Here is a 16,962-nt window from a genome sequence, read left to right as displayed (position 1 = left end):
ATAGAGGGGATAGCCTGAGTAGAAGTAGGCCAACAAGAAGATAGTTAGTTACAACAGTCAAGGCGATGTTTGTACAGTAGTGGACGGATTGGAACAGAGATTCGGTGGACACTGAGCGGTTGGTTAGATGAATGTTCAGCAGCAACATTCATGATATATATCATAGATTGAAGAGGGGATAACCCAGGGGTCTCAAACTCAAATTACCTGAGGGCCACAAGACAAGTTTTCATATGCCATGGGGGGCCGCATGCAAACTTTCAAACTTCAAAAACAACAGTACTGGTGTCAGCGAACACATTATTAACCCCCAGCACTGGTGTCAGCGAGCGCATTATTACCACCAGCACTGGTGTAATGCAGGGTTTGACAAATTTGCTTGGAATCTCGGAGCCAGCTAAAAAAGTTAGGAGCCAGAAAACGCACCCTGTCCCGACGAGCTTGCGCGCAGAAGCGAACACATACGTGAGCAGCGCCCGCATATGTAAACGGCGTTCAAACCACACATGTGAGGTATCGCCGCGATTGGTAGAGTGAGAGCAATAATTCTAGCTCCTCTGTAACTTAAAACATGCAACCTGTAGATTTTTTTAAACGTCGCCTATGAAGATTTTAAAGGGTAAAAAAAATTTGTCGGCATTCCACGAGCGGACACAATTTTGAAGCGTGACATGTTGGGTATGAATTTACTCGGCGTAACATTATCTTTCATAATATAAAAAAAAATGGGGATAACTTTACTGTTATCTTATTTTTTTATTAAAAAAAGTGTAATTTTTTCCCAAAAAAGTGCGCTTGTAAGACCGCTGCGCAAATACGGCGAAACAGAAAGTATTGCAACGATCGCTATTTTATTCTCTAGTGTGTTAGGATAAAAAATATATATAATGTTTGGGGGTTCTAATTAGAGGGAAGAAGATGGCAGTGAAAATAGTGTAAAATGACATTAGAATTGCTGTTTAACTTGTAATGCTTAACTTGTAATACCAACGGCCACCACCAGATGGCGCCAGCTCACATCTGGTGGTAATAACTTGTAATACCAACGGCTCACCACCAGATGGGGCCAGCTCAAAAAAAAAAAAAAAAATTTTTTTTTTTTTTTTGCTCCCCTCACTTCCACCCTGCCTGGGGGCCATTTATAACTGGTCCGCGGGCCGCAAATGGCCCGCGGGCCGGTACTTTGAGACCACTGGGATAACCTGAGTAGAAGTAGGCCAACAAGAAGAGGGTTGCAATAGTCAAAGTGATGTATGTAGTGGAGGGATTGGCACAGAGATTCTGTGGACACTGAGCAGTTGATTAGGTGGATGTCCGCCAACAACATTTATTATATGATAGAGTGAAGAGGGGATAGCCTGAGTAGAAGTAGGCCAACAAGAAGAGAGTTACTACAGTCAAGGCGATGTTTGTACAGTAGTGGAGGGATTGGATTTGGTGGACACTGAGCAGTTGGTTAGGTGGATGTCCGACAGCAACATTCATGATATGATAGATTGAAGAGGGGATAGCCTGATGCCTCGTACACACGACCGAGGAACTCGACGGGCGAAACACATCGTTTTCCTCGTCGAGTTCTTGTCGGGCTTGTCGAGGAACTCGACAAGCCAATTTTCTCCATTCCCGTCGAGGAAAAAGAGAACATGCTCTCTTTTTGGCTCGTCGAGTTCCTCGACAGTTTCCTCGCTGAAAAATGTACACACGACCGGTTTCCTCGGCAAGGTGTGAATTTTAGAAATGTTGCAGAGATGAAGGCAGAAAGATTTGGACAGCGATTGGATGTTGGGCCAAAAAGGAGAGGCCTGAGGGGAGTGTTTGATTGCAGTGATGTTGAGGGGAGGGGGCACAGGGAGGAAGATATGAGCTTAGTTTTAGATCACCAGTCTCCTTTCCTCCACCTCATACCAAAATGATGAGATCCCAGGACCAGGGCTGGTACAAGGATTTTTGACACCCTGGGCGAAACCTTATGGGGATTCCACCCCATGACTCCACCCCAATTGCCCTGCCCATGTATACCCCCACCTTTTTAATGAAGCGCCCATCAAATGCAACCTCACCAGCGCCCATCAAATGCAACCTCACCAGTGCCCATTAAATGCAACCTCACCAGCGCCCATCAAATGCAACCTCACCAGCGCCCATCAAATGCAACCTCACCAGTGCCCATCAATGCAGCCTCACCAGCGCCCATCAGTGCAGCCTAACAGGGCCCATCAATGAATGTTTGCTTGCATCCATTCATTCGGGAGTTGGGACATAGACACAGTCCTCCGCTGCGCCTCTATGGCCCCGTACACACGACAGAGGAACTCGACGTGCTTGGCACGTCGAGTTCCTCGTCGAGTTTTGGGATGAAGCCGCCGAGGAGCTCGGCGGGCCGCCTTCTCCCATAGAACAACGAGAAAATAGAGAACATGTTCTCTATTTTCTCGTCGAGTTCCTCGGCGGCTCCATCGAGCCAAAACTGTACAGACGAGATGAGACGAGAGTTTCTCGGCAGAATCCGGGTTTTGACCGAGTTTCTCGGTGAATTCTGCCGAGAAACTCTGTCGTGTGTACGAGGCCTAACACTATGGCTGCCTGCTGATGCTGAGACTTAGACCTTGTACACACGATCGGACAAAACCAATGAAAACAGGGCCCCATCGGTCAGTTGTCCTTCGGTTCAAAAAAAGAGAACTTGCTTTAAAATTGAACCGATGGACGCCTAACCGATAGGTCAAAACCGGTCTTTAGTACGCACAACCATCGGTTCAAAATCCACGCATGCTCAGACTAAATGAGGGGACGGGAGCGCTCGTTCTTGTAAAACTAGCGTTCGTTTTGGAGATAGCACATTCATCACGCTGTAAGGCCCCGTACACACGTCCGAGAAACTCGACGAGCAAAACACATCGTTTTGCTCGTCGAGTTCCTTGTGAAGCCGCCGAGGATCTCGGTCGAGCCAAGTTTCCCCATTGACTAACGAGGAAATAGAGAACATGTTCTCTATTTGGCTCGATGAGTTCCTCGTCAGTTTCCTCGGCCAAAAGTGTACACACGACCGGTTTCCCCGGCAGAATACGGCTCCCATCGAGTTTCTGGCTGAATTCTGCCGAAAAAAAACTCGGTCGTGTGTACGGGGCCTTACAGACAGAAAAGCGCGAATCGTCTTTTACTGACACAAAATCAGCTAAAGCAGCCCCAAGGGTGGCGCCATTGGATTTGAACTTCCCCTTTATAGTGGTTTACGTGTCCGCGTTCTGACACGATCGGTTTTAAAACTGATGGTGTGTAGGCACATCAGACCATCAGTCAGCTTCATCGGTTAACCGATGAAAACGGTCCTTCGGACCGTTTCTCGTCGGATGGACTGATCGTGTGTACACGGCCTTAGAGAGAAGAGAGTAGGAACACTGCGGCCTGCAGAGAGAAGAGAGTAGGAACACCAGCGGCTGGGCACCCCCTAGGCAGCAGTGCGCCCTCGGCGGCTGCCTAGTGGTAGCACCAGCCCTGCACAGGACACCCCTCTTCCACCTCATACCAACATGGTGAGATCACAGTACACACCCCTCCTCCACCTCATACAATATAATGATATCGCAGGACACCCCACCTCCACTTCATGTCAATATGATGAGATCACTGACTTCCCCTCCCCCACCTCATATCAACATGATAAGATCATCAGACATCACTTCTCCGCCTCTTTACCTCCCCACACATATAAATGCACTCCATTATGATTAGAACACCAATTTCTTCAAGACATGGGACAGAGCACACCGAATGAAAGACTTCATGTCCTCAATGAACAGACTATCCCATTCCCAGATCATTGAGCATCCCCTCCATGCAGTTGGCATCTCTTGGGAATGTTTAAACATTTTCAGTATATAAAGAGTAATGGAAATTAGCCAACATACTGCAGTAAAATTATTTTTTTGTTCTACTCTCTGTCTAAACCTTTTCCACTCTGTTTGTCTTTCTCAGAGGGCTAGAAAACACTGGACCAAAGGTTTAGCAAGAGAGAGTGAAATATAAACAGGTTGTGAGTCTTTATCCTTGAGCCTGAATTTACTGTGACTGACTTCCAAAGGTTTCGTCTTGCCGAAGCCAGGGTAAAAAACTTCGAGTATATGCCCAAAAGCAGCCAGCGATGCACCCATATTATGTTTTGGTCTAGGTCACCCGTGGACTGTCATGTCATGTTCTGCACTTTCCCCCTGTTCTACAGACCTAACAGAGGTGATGGGAACTTTATGGCACATAATAGGGAAGGTTAGTGGTACTAGGCATTGTACGTATAGTAAGGTCTCTAGCTATGGCATGTCCTCTGGATGGGATGATATGTAGAAAGTATACTCTGACTTATCTGGATGTTCCAGTGCCGTAGAGTCTCAAAAATAGCACACACCCTACTACCCAACTATCCCATGCAGGACAAAAACTGCCCCGGCCTGCAGCCTGACCTTTGTGTCCTTCTAAACCTATATATAGGGCATTGCTTTCTTCATGCTAATTCACAAAGATGGTGGTACCCAGGGCCCTTTTCCTAAAAAAATAGGTGCAGGAACTCATCTACGACCCCCTAACCACCCCCCTCCCATACACGCACACACCATGCAAACCGCATTAAATAGTGGGTGTGGTCAAATTTTACTAACAGTGAGAGGGTCTTACAGGGGCATTAAATACCAGGAGTGCATTACGTACAGAGTTGGGGTGTTACTTTCACCCCTCTTCAGCTCTGACCTCTGCATGCAACCCCTCCTCCTCTGCCCCATCTTCTCCTCCCCCCTCTCCCTAAAAGCTCCACCATCTTCTACATGCCTTACTTTTGTTATTGTGCTGTAGTAAGCTGAAGCACCCAGCCAGCTCCTGTACCGCCCAACACACTGTAGGTGGCTCCGCCTCTCTCACTTGCATTGAAATCATCTAGTGGGGTTGTCGGCATCCACACGCCACCCTGGGCACCTGCATTTCTCTTGTCCCCAAAATAGTAGCCCAACCGCAGCACACCTCACCTGGCCCGAGTGGTAAGCAAGTAAAATAGCTTGCTATGATCTGGACGAATCGAGCTGAGGCTGCTTTTCAAAATTCTCCCATTCTTTCAAAAACTTTAGGTTTGGGGTTCAGCAAGAACCAGTGGCTGTTGAGCAGCCTCTAGGACTGTAAACTGCCCATTGCGTTATAACGCATCTCCATATGGTTCAGCGCTCCTACATCACAAAAGATTGCAATACATACAAGCCAGGATTATGGGAAAGGCAAATCCATTTAACATTCACTGTACATTGGAGCAGTTCTTTGATGATCCTGGCCCCTGGACACTGGAGTTGGACAACCAGTTTCTAAACATATTAGTTATTTCATAGATTTTGTCCAGCAAACCATCCTCTATCTTCTAGTTGTAGGAATGGTCATGGTGGTCTTCATCTTTTCCTAAAAGAGTATACAGTGGGGAGAACAAGTATTTGATAAATTGCCGATTTTGCAGGTTTTCCTACCTACCAAACATGTAGAGGTCTGTAGTTTTTATCATAGGTACTCTTCAACAAAAATCTAGAAAATCACATTGTATGATTTGTAAGTAATAATTAGCATTTTATTGCATGACATAAGTATTTGATACATCAGAAAAGCAGAACTTAATATTTGGTACAGAAACCTTTGTTTGCAATTACAGATATCATACGTTTCCTGTAGTTCTTGACCAGGTTTGCACACACTGCAGCAGGGATTTTGGCCCACTTCTCCTCCATACAGAACTTCTCCAGATCCTTCAGGTTTCTGGGCTGTCGCTGGGCATTACGGACTTTCAGCTCCCACCAAAGATTTTCTATTGGGTTCAGGTCTGGAGACTGGCTAGGCCACTCCAGGACCTTGAGATGCTTCTTACATAGCCGCTCCTTAGTTGCCCTGGCTGTGTGTTTTGGGTTGTTGTCATGCTGGAAGACCCATCTTCAATGCTCTTACTGAAGGAAGGAGGTTGTTGGCGATACATGGCCCCATCCATCCTCCCCCCAATATGGTGCAGTCGTACTGTCCCCATTGCAGAAAAGCATCCCAAAAGAATGATGTTTCCACCTCCATGCTTCACGGTTGGGATGGTGTTCTTGGGGTTGTACTCATCCTTCTTCTTCCTCCAAACACAGCAAGTGAAGTTTAGACCAAAAAGCTCTATTTTTGTCTCATCAGACCACATGACCTTCTCCCATTTCTCCTCTGGCTCATCCAGATGGTCATTGGCAAACTTCAGACGGGCCTGAACATGCACTGGCTTGAGCAGGGGGACCTTGCATGCACTGAAGGATTTTAATCAATGACGGCGTAGTGTGTTAGTAATGGTTTTCTTTGAGACTGTGGTCCCAGCTCTCTTCAGGTCATTGACCAGGTCCTGCCGTGTAGTTCTGGGCTGATCCCTCACCTTCCTCATGATCATTGATGCCCCATGAGGTGAGATCTTGCATGGAGCCCCAGACCGAGAGAGAGATTAACCGTCATCTTGAACTTCTTCCATTTTCTAATAATTGCGCCAGCAGTTGTTGCCTTCTCACCAAGCTGCTTGCCTATTGTCCTGTAGCCCATCCCAGCCTTGTGCAGGTCTACAATTTTATCCCTGATGTCCTTACACAGCTCTCTGGTCTTGGCCATTTTGGAGGGGGTTAGAGTCTGTTTGAGTGTGTAGACAGGTGTCTTTTATACAGGTAACAAGTTCAAACAGGTGCAGTTATTACAGGTAATGAGTGGAGAACAGGCGGGCTTCTTAACCACTAGGGGTCCGCGCTATAGTCGAATGACGGCTACAGAGCGGACCTGAAAAGCCAAGTGGACGTCAATTGACGTCCGCCCCCTTTGCGCGTTCCCTGCGCACGCTCCAGAGCGCGAAGCGGGGAACTACTGTGCTGGCCGTGTCCCTTGGACACAGCCAATTACAGATCGCCGCGAACGGCCAATCAGAGTGGCCGTTTGCTAGGCGATCTGTGCGGCCAATGAGAGATGATCTCATATGTAAACATATGAGATCATCTCTCATTGCCGTTTTACACAGAGACAGCGGTGCTGTCTCTGGAGAGGAGACCGATCTGTGTCCCTTGTACATAGAGACACAGATCGGTCACCCCCCCCTCCACCTACAGTTAGAACACTATATAGGACACACATTTAACCCCTTCCTCACCCCCTAGTGTTAACCCCTTCAATGCCAGTCACATTTATACTGTAATTAGTGCATATTTATAGCACTGATCGCAGTATAAATGTGAATGGCGCCAAAAATGTGTCAAAAGTGTCCGATGTGTCCGCCATAACATCGCAGTCCCAATAAAAATCGCAGATCACCGCCATTTCTAGTAAAAAAAAAATAATAAAAAATAATAATTCTGTCCCCTATTTTGTAAGCGCTATAACTTTTGCGCAAACCAGTCGCTTATTGCGTTTTTTTTTTTTTTTTTACCAAAAATATGTAGAAGAATACGTATCGGCCTAAACTGAGAAAAAAAATGTGTTTTTTTCTTTTTTAAATTGGGATATTTTTAAATATTGTATTTTTTTCAAAATTGTCGCTCTTTTTTGTTTATAGCGCAAAAAATTAAAACCGCACAGGCGATCAAATACCACCAAAATAAAGCTCTACTTGTGGGGAAAAAAAGGACGTCAATTTTGTTTGAGAGCCACGTCGCACGACCGCGCAATTGTTAGTTAAAGCGACGCAGTGCCGAAAGCTGAAATTTCACCTTGGCAGGAGGGGGGTATATGTGCCCAGTAAGCAAGTGGTTAAAGAAAAACAGGTCTGTGAGAGACGGAATTCTTACTGGTTGGTCTGTGATCAAATACTTATGTTATGCAATAAAATGCAAATAAATTATTTAAAAATCATACAATGTGAAAAAACCTCTACATGCTTTGTAAGTAGGTAAACCTGCAAAATCGGCAGTGTATCAACTACTTGTTCTCCTCACTGTAAATGCAGAACATGTACATAATATGAACACAAACTAGCTTCATATCATATTCTGTAATATGATTTCCACCAGTAAAGTGGGTTCTCCAGTATACTCCCGTGATGGCCACATTGCGATTACATTACCACACCCCGTGTTCTCTGATGCCCCCAGGCAAGTGACTTCTTTCCTTGTTGCGTGTTCCTTTGAAAGAAATCTGGGCTCTTTTGATTGATATGCCCCGCGTCCCTCTACTTTCTATCATCCTTTATGTCCCAACAATGCAGAGATGATACACATCAAATAGACAGGCTGACACTTTATAGCTGTAGGGGTAGCGTTATGAAAAACAGACAACACGATAAGTAAGGAGCCTCTTGCACGAGTCATGGTAGGCAACCACTAACTTGTAGAATCTATGACACAAAGTGAATGTATTTCTTTCTCCAGCACTGTCTGTATTACCAGTCTAACTTACAGGGCTGGCAGCGGGCATTGGACGAAGATCTTATTACGATTATTTGTTCCAGCTGTCGGAGAAGAAGAGAATTGCGCGTAGCGGAATAATTATTATCCATGTCTGTCTTGTAGCCTCCATGTCCCCAGAGGTTTATTTTTGTCTTTTGTGCTGTTGTCTGTGCTCCCGTTAGTACAGGGGCCTGTCTATCCTTGTCTGTCAGTGTCGCTCTTCCTCCCTCACTGTCTGTTTCCTGGCATTTAGCCCCTTCAGGTTTTCCAGTTATAAGATATGATGTGGTCTTCTGCCCACTGGCTTTCATAGCTCTATCCCAGGCTTGGTGACACTAAGTTCCATAAAAAAATAAAAAATATGGGAGCTTTTTATCCTGTCCTGCACGTGAAAACCTCTCCAGTCTTTAAATAAAAATACTACTTAGGTCAATACTATTGATAAAAAAGCTTTCCATGCATGGTGGCTGGTTTGTGATACCGTTTTGGCAGTGACATTCAAGCTTCTGACACCTCAGAATTCAAAGCAACTGATGCAGGCCAGGGCTTCTAAATCTAATCAAACCCCTAAAGCAAGTCCCGGAATAGTAGGACAGCCCAAATATCAGGGTCTTAAGCGACTCTTCTTCTAAGGTTTGAAGTCAGTTTTTGGTTTACGATCTTATTGGGGTCCTCAGTCATTAGATTCCATCCTCTTTAGAGTTCATCACCTTCTGGAAAACACCTTCTATTTGACAACTAGGACTAAGATTGCTGGAGGGAACGTTGGGCCTATACTCAAGTGTTTACCTGTTTTTTTTTTTTGCATGAGAAAATGAAAAAAAATAAAATAAAAATAACAACCCTTTTTACATATGAAACATTTAGTGTTTCACATTATCCAGGCCTCCAATTTGTAGCTGTGCTGTGCCAGTCCTTTGTGTTAGTGGTAACTGTGACCCTTCTGTATGCCGTGGCATGTATTTGTTTCTTGTCTGCTTGTGGCTGCTGTGCTTTTCTGTTTTGCATTTGACTCCATGTATCCTAAGTCTTCCTTACTGCTTTTCTAGGGTGTCACTTCAAAGGCAGAACCAGGTTCCTAAATGTATGAAAGTCTTCACCTCCAAAGCTCTAGAACAGCGGTTCTCAACCTTTCTAGTGCAGTGACCCCTTGATAAAATTTCTCAAGTTGTGGGGACCCCTGACAGTAAAATTTTCGTAGCGTGGGTTGCAGGGGTCAAGTCCTGGGGAAAAAAGTGTGGGAACCCCCACCCAAGATCCACTACCCCACCAAAAAAAAAAATGATACGCTCATATGCATAATTACTAAACCACAACTTTAAGCAAGTTCTTTCTAAATCCCGCGATAACTCGCGGCAGACCTCCGCAATGTCTCCTGGGAACAATGACAAAAGCTCCCAGGAGACGTTGCGGCATCGAGGAAGTGACGGCATACCCGCACACTACCTGATGAATCAATATACAGGAAGCGGGCAGTAACAAAGGATTACTAAGGTTCGCCTGCCCCTGACAGTGACTCGAGCTGGGCATCGCCGCTTAGTGAAGGATTGGCGCGGGTGGCTCGGCTGCTCTAGTCCTGCAAAGGGAACTGCGTTCCTGCTGTGAAAAAAGTGCAGGAACTCCGTTCCCACGCGTTCCCGCAGGACTTGAGCCCTGGTGGGTTGTCAGCACCCAAGGCAAGACAAGTCATTTGCACCTCTAACCCACGGACATTTAGCGCTCCCCAAGTCCTTTCCACTCGTACCGTATTAAAACCTTATATGGTACATTTTAGGCTGTACCACTCTTTATTCTCCTTTCTTTCCCTTTTATCTCTCTCTATCCTAATTTCTTGTTCCCCATCCATCTCTCTAGCCTTCTTTCTTGCTCTCTTATTTGTTCCCTTTTTCTTTGTTCCTCCCCCTCTTTTCCTCTCCCTTCCATGTATTCCCTCTTTTTTCCTTCTCTGATGCCGCGTACACACGATCGGGAATTTCCGACAACAAATGTTCGATGTGAGCTTTTGGTCAGAAATTCCGACCGTGTGTAGGCTCACACGATCGGAATTTGCTGTCGGAATTTCCGACAACAAATGTTTGAGAGCTGGTTCTCAATTTTTTATGATCGTCTGTATGCAATTCCGAAACACAAAAATCCTACGCATGCTCGGAACTTCATTTTTCTTGGCTCGTCGTAGTGTTGTAGGTCACTGCGTTGTTGACGTTCGGAATTTCACACAACATTTGTGTGACTGTGTGTATGCAACACAAGTTTGAGCCAAAATTCCGTCGGAAAAAAAATCCATGGTTTTGTTGTCTGAAATTTCGATCATGTGTACGCGGCATTACTCCTTGGTGAGGGGGAAATGGGATGAGTGGTAGTGCTGGGGGTGGGGGGGGGGGAGAGTTCTGATCAGCCAACTTAGGTGCTCTTGATCAAGGTCATCTGCTGATCTGAGAACTGTAGTGGGGACTTTTAATGGCAACTCTAACCACATGTAGTGTTACTCTCTGTGTCTCCAGGTCTGTGGTGTCTCGTAGCAGTGACACCTATGCCGAAATCTGGAGATAGGGTCTCCTCCAGCCCCTCCCACTTCACATTCCTCACCAGTCAGCTGACCTCTAGTCTCTACCCCCCAGCCATGCCGTGAACTGAATGGGCGGCTGTGAAGAGACCGAGTGGGCAGCTGCGGGCTCCAGGAACAGCCCAGGATTTGGTGACCCCTGGCAAATAGTCATTCGATCCCCAGGTTGAGAACCACTGCTCTAGAATAAGAGTTAATGAGCTTCGTAAAACCCAAGAAAAAAGTTTCAATCTGTTTACCAAATCTTATTTCAAAGTGTAACAACACATGTTAGAACCTCCATTAGATTTGTATTGGTGTGTGGGACCTCATTGGGGGATTTTCCCATCATTTCCTGTCCTAGAGACAAAGATGACCGAACGAGAGGGGAAATCCTTAGAACAAGGACGCAAGCAACAAATAAAAGAAAAAAGCTTTCTAGCCTAAAAGTATTTTCTTTTTGCCGTTGTGTCCTCATTGGGAAGATTTTCTCCTCACGAACAACATAACATTTTTATGCCTGGAGTTCCATTCGAGATACCAGGACACCTAGCACTTTGAAGAATAAAGCATGCTTCTTATTAGTAACTGAGAGAACGTTTTTACAAAGAGCCATTATACATGTATCCATTTATTAAAATGAGCCCCTTGCTTTCCTCAGGACATTGAGAGGAAAACATTTAATGTCCTTGTTTTCTGATTGCAATGAAAGCTGCCCCCCCCCCCCCCCCCGCATTGGACATCTTCTCCATTCTTGGACTCATCAGCCTCGCCAGTGTTGTTCTCTGCTTTTCCTGTCTGCAGTTTTTCTGCTCCATTCTATTGTATTCTTTTGATGGATTTGTAAACGGTTTAACATGGCCAAAGAAAAGAGGCAAACTACCACCCAGTCCACCAAAACCCAGTTGTACCATCTCCAAGAGTATAATGCATGGAAACCTTTTTCAACCAGAATGCCTTCAGGTTCCTTTTAGGCCTCGTACACACGGACGGACTGTCCGATGAAAACGGTCCGCCGGACCTTTTTTATCGGACATGTCCGCTGCCTGATTTTGGTCTGATGGTTGTACACACCATCAAACCAAAATCCCCACGGACAGGATACGCGGTGACGTGCGCGGCCCTGGAAGGTAAATACTTCCACGCATGCGTCAAATCACTTCGACGCCTGCGAGGGATGGCGGTCGATCGGACATGTCCGGTGAGTCTGTACAGACGACCGGACATGTCCGATGGACAGGTTTCCAGCGGACAGGTTTCTTAGCATGCTAAGAAATTTTTGTCCGCTGGAAAACGGTCAGCTGGACAAATGTCCGCCGGAAAACTGTCCGATAGGCCGTACACATGACCGAACTTGTCTGCTGAAACTGGTCCGCGGACAAATATCAACGGACAGATCCGGTCGTGTGTACAGGGCCTAAGGCTGCATTCACATCTAGGCTTACAAAATTGCGCGTTTTGTCCCGTGAATTGCGGCGACAAATTGCGGCGTTTTGTACCGCGATTTGCGGCGACAAAACGCCGCGATTGTGAATGCAGCCTCACCCCCTCTATGGAGATGGTTCACATCTCCTATGCCGAACGCCGCCTGAAAAAAAGGTCCGGGACTTTTTTTCAGGCAGCAGGCGTACGGCGTGGAGATGTGAACCATCTCTATAGAGGTGCATGTTAAATCATCCCTCCAGCGTCTTGGGGCTGCAGCGGCGTCGCACTACAGGCGTATATACGCCTAGGTGTGAACGGGGGCTAAGGGTTCATCAAGGGTTCCTTTAAGGGTTGGCAAAATGGCCTAAAATTTGCCCAAAGATTGTACAGAAGCTGAGGGGTGGATGAAGCCTGCCTTTTAGTTACACAAAGCCACAGGTTTTCATTGTGCACTATTATAACCTTCCAGCTGCCAATATCCTAATAACCAATGACCTCAATGGATGATAAGGAAGATCTTGGGCACATGTACAGCATCCTTGTTTGCTCTTCTCCTGCCCATCTCCGTAAGCACTGGGGTCATATTAGCTAAGAAAGGGAGAAGAGAAACACTGGAATACTAGTCGGTACAAGTGTGCCTCTAATGTTGGGTGGCTCACATGTGTGGATGCTGCTGCGATATGTAAAACTATTTGTTTACCGTATTTTCCGCTCCATAAGACGCACTTAACCATGACACCCGCCTAGGTTTTAGAGGAGGAAAACAAGAAAAAAAATATTCTGAACCAAATGGTGTACTAAAATATTTACCAGTGCCCATGAAATGCAGCCTGCCCAGTGCCCATTAAATTCAGCCTTACCATTGCCAATTAAATTCAGCCTTACCAGTGCCAATTAAATGCAGCCTTACCAGTGCCAATTTACATGCAGCCTTACCAGTGCCAATTACATGGAGCCTTACCAGTGCCAATTACATGCAGCCTTGCCAGTGCCAATTACATGCATCCTTACCAGTGCCAATTACATGCAGCCTTGCCAGTGCCAAACAAATGCAGCCTTACCAGTGTCATGAAATGCAGCCTGACCAGTGCCAATGAAATGCAGCCTTACCACACAGAGCTCTGTCACAGATTCAAATATCCCGGCGCCCACTTTAACAAAGTCCCGCCTCCTATGATACACGTCACACTCATTCAATGTATCATTGGATCAGTGTTCCATCTATCTAGAAGGAAGGACTTTGTTACAATACTCCACCTCGCACAGACTGGCATTCCCTGACAAGGATGTAATCATATCTTCCTGTCACTCAGATAGAAGACAGAGCAGGCAGGGCGGCCACTGCAGCCAAACTCCATTTGGACACTCTGTCTTCTGTCTGTAGCTGAGTGACAGGCCAAGCCGGGGGAGATCGCCCAGCGCTCGCCGGAGACTTGGGATGTCTGTCCTCCTCTCTCCTTCCTCTCTTTTGCCCGCATTGTAACACGGCAGCGGTGACGACCTGGCCAATATTCGCTTTATAATGCTCCATTCACACCTAGGCAGACAAATTCGCGGCGTTTTGTCGCCGCAAATCGCGGTACAAATAGCAGCGTTTTGTACCGCGATTTGCGGTGACAAAACGCCGGTATTGTCCGCCTAGATGTGCCCCAGATTGACCCCCTCTATGGAGATGCTTCCCATCTCCTAGCCGAATGCCAAAAGCCGCCTGAAAAAAAAGGTCCGGGACCTTTTTTCAGGCGGCCGGCGTCCGGCGTGGAGATGTGAACCATCTCCATAGAGGGACATGTGTTTTCATCCCTCTGGCGGCAGCGGCGTAGCACTACAGGTGTAAAAACGCCTAGATGTGAATGGGGGCTAAGACGCACAGACATTTCCCTCAATCTTTTTTTTTGGGGGGGGGTGCGTCTTATGGAGTGAAAAATACGCTAGTTTTTTTACATTTTAGAATGGGGTGCCTCAAGATTGCACATCATTTTAAAGGGTGCCTTGACTGCAAAAAGGTTGAGATACAACGATGTATAGTTTCTTTGATCAACTTACAATGATAATTCCTAAAATAATAACAATTGATGGTCACACTCTGTGTACATGGATTATATCTGTTTTTAATTAAGGTGGAGTTTCCATCCCAACATTTTTTTTTTTTCATTATTGTGCTCATTAGAACTAAAAAGGAAAAAAAAAATGTTTTACTCATCTGGAAATGCCTGTTGCTATGCGGTCCCACGAAATCTGCCTTTGAAAGCACCTAGGATTCTGACATCATCTCCCTCTAATGCTCCTGGGAAATGTGTGTCATCATTTCCCAGGATGCAGTGCGCTGTCCAATTATCACTCCCCACCCAAGACTTCCAGGAAGTAAGGGCCAGATTCACAAAAGAGATACGACGGCGTATCTCCTGATACGCCGTCGTATCTCTGTTTCTATCTATGCGACTGATTCATAGAATCAGTTACGCATAGATATCCCTAAGATCCGACAGGTGTAATTGTTTTACACTGTCGGATCTTAGGATGCAGTACCGCGCCCGCCGCTGGGGGGAGTTTGCGTCGTAAACCAGCGTCGGGTATGCAAATTAGGAGTTACGGCGATCCACAACGGATTTTCGCGTTCGCTGCGTCGCCGCTAGTCTAGTTTCCCGTCGCAAAGTTAGTCGTCGTTTTTGGTGCCCTAACTTTAGTCAGCAAACGTATTGCTGTCTAAAGTATGGCCGTCGTTCCCGCGTCGAAATTTAAAAATGAACGTCGTTTGCGTAAGCCGTCCGGGAATACGGAATTACGCTACGCGCGTCGCCGTTCAAAAAAATTACGTCACTGCGCGCAAAGCATGACGGGAATTGCGAAACGGAGCATGCGCAGTAGGTCCGGCGCGGGCCTTGCGCCGGACGTCTTTACGATACACCGCCGCAAGTTTCCAGGTAAGTGCTTTGTGGATCGGGCACTAAAACTGGAAACTTGCGGCGGTGTATCGTAAACGGGTTACGTTACACCGGCGCTCTTGTACGTGAATCTGGCCCTAAGTAGTTGTGGGCTTCACAATGCCCACAAGCAAAATGACAACGGTGTGGACATAGTTTTATAAACTATCTTTTTTGAATAACTACGCGGAGCGGCGGCAGATTGTAAAATAGTAAGTGACCGGATTTATATTATAAAAACACATGATGAATGGATATACATTAAAAAAAATGCTAATTGTGGTTGGAACCCCGCTTTAATAACCAGCTTTATTTTTTTTTAAATCATGTCTATTGAGTAGAAAAATGCAAACATTTTTTTTTACATTTCCAGTACAAAAAAAAATGAAAGAAACACGCAAATAATAAAAGTGTGTGTAACGAAACGTCCCACACTCTGCTTGAGTGCTTTCGTCATATACCACTTCCTCCCAGTCTGCATATAGATATCAGATATTCCAACCGCTATCAACAACAAACAAGACAATACTTGTTTGTTTGCTGAACATGAACTTTTTATTAGAACCAAAATACAAGTTTTATATACAGTTGAAGAGGAGGTTCCCCCCTCCTGCTCATATTACTCTAACAATACACCTGTAACCAGAAACAGAATTAACATGAGCTAATTAATCCTTAAAGCAGTTGATGTGACTCCGTGCCTTCCTGGGCATTGTTATGATAAGTCAGGATTTCACTACAGGTCAGACTTGTTGTCACTGAGCTTCCCAGAGTAGATTATACATTATCATAAGTATAAACACAGGACACCTTCACACCATAGCAGGAGCTCCAGCAGGAGTCGGCCCGTCTCCTACATTGTACAGAGGCCAATGTGATCGGCTCTCTCAACTAACATGTTGAATTCAGAATCAAACAAACCAAGAATAGTCTTTACATTTATCCTGGGAGATATTGTGGATAAATATGACTGTCCCATTTTAAGTAATCCAAGATATATTTTCTCAGTCACCCTGTGTACAGGGTGACTTAGACATAAGAGGTGCATGGGGAGCTGAAACAATGGTTTCCCAACCTTTCCAATGGATTCTGGGTTCAACTTGCTCTCCCGTCACAGTGAGTAACATATAACTTGCAAAGTAAACCCCTAAACCACCCACCCACCCTACCAATCCACCCCAAGGCCTCCAAACAGTAGAGCCTAAGAACCCACCCTAATTGTTGGCAATATAGTTAATAAAAAAAAAAACGAATGGCTGTGTAAGCTCTCTCATGACTAGTGTTGAGCGGAATACGCCATATTCGATTTTGCGATATATCACGAATATATAGACGAATATTCGTGAAATATTCGCTAAAATCGAATATTCGTGATATTTTATAAAAAAAAAAAAATTGCGAAATTTCGCTAATGCGAAATTTCGCTAATGCGAAATTGAATGCGAAATTTTGACAACTGTGGTAGGAGAACTCTGATTGGCTCTGATGCAAAAGAAGGGCGGAGAAAGTATTCGCGAATATTCGGAAATCAAATATTGGTGATATTTTATCGAAATTTCGCTAATGCGATTGCGAAATTGATTGCGAGATTTTGACAACTCTGATTGGTTCTGATGCAAAAGAAGGGCGGAGAAAGTATTCGCGAATATTCGGAAATCGAATATTCGCGATTGCGAAT

General features: G+C 45.5%; 1 protein-coding gene across 11 annotated transcripts in view; it reads left to right on the top strand.

Moving 5' to 3' along the window:
- The window catches only part of ATP2B2 (ATPase plasma membrane Ca2+ transporting 2), a 226,662-nt gene that overhangs the window by 203,687 nt on the left and 6,013 nt on the right, over window positions 1-16,962 (top strand). The window contains exon 25 of one of the 11 annotated variants that reach the window (XR_005750531.1): window positions 3,976-4,033. The exons of 9 other annotated variants lie outside the window; for them this stretch is intronic. Coding sequence is in view for 1 of the 2 variants with exons in the window: in XM_040358825.1 (XP_040214759.1) it covers window positions 3,976-3,983 (8 nt within the window). In the remaining variant the exon portion in view is untranslated. The remainder of the gene's footprint in view (window positions 1-3,975; window positions 4,034-16,962) is intronic. One more of the 11 variants, XM_040358825.1, reaches the window with a different exon arrangement.

The sequence above is a fragment of the Rana temporaria genome, chromosome 7, assembly GCF_905171775.1.
Source record: "Rana temporaria chromosome 7, aRanTem1.1, whole genome shotgun sequence".
Taxonomy (NCBI): Eukaryota; Metazoa; Chordata; class Amphibia; order Anura; family Ranidae; genus Rana; species Rana temporaria.
This window is presented reverse-complemented; position numbering and strand designations above follow the sequence as displayed.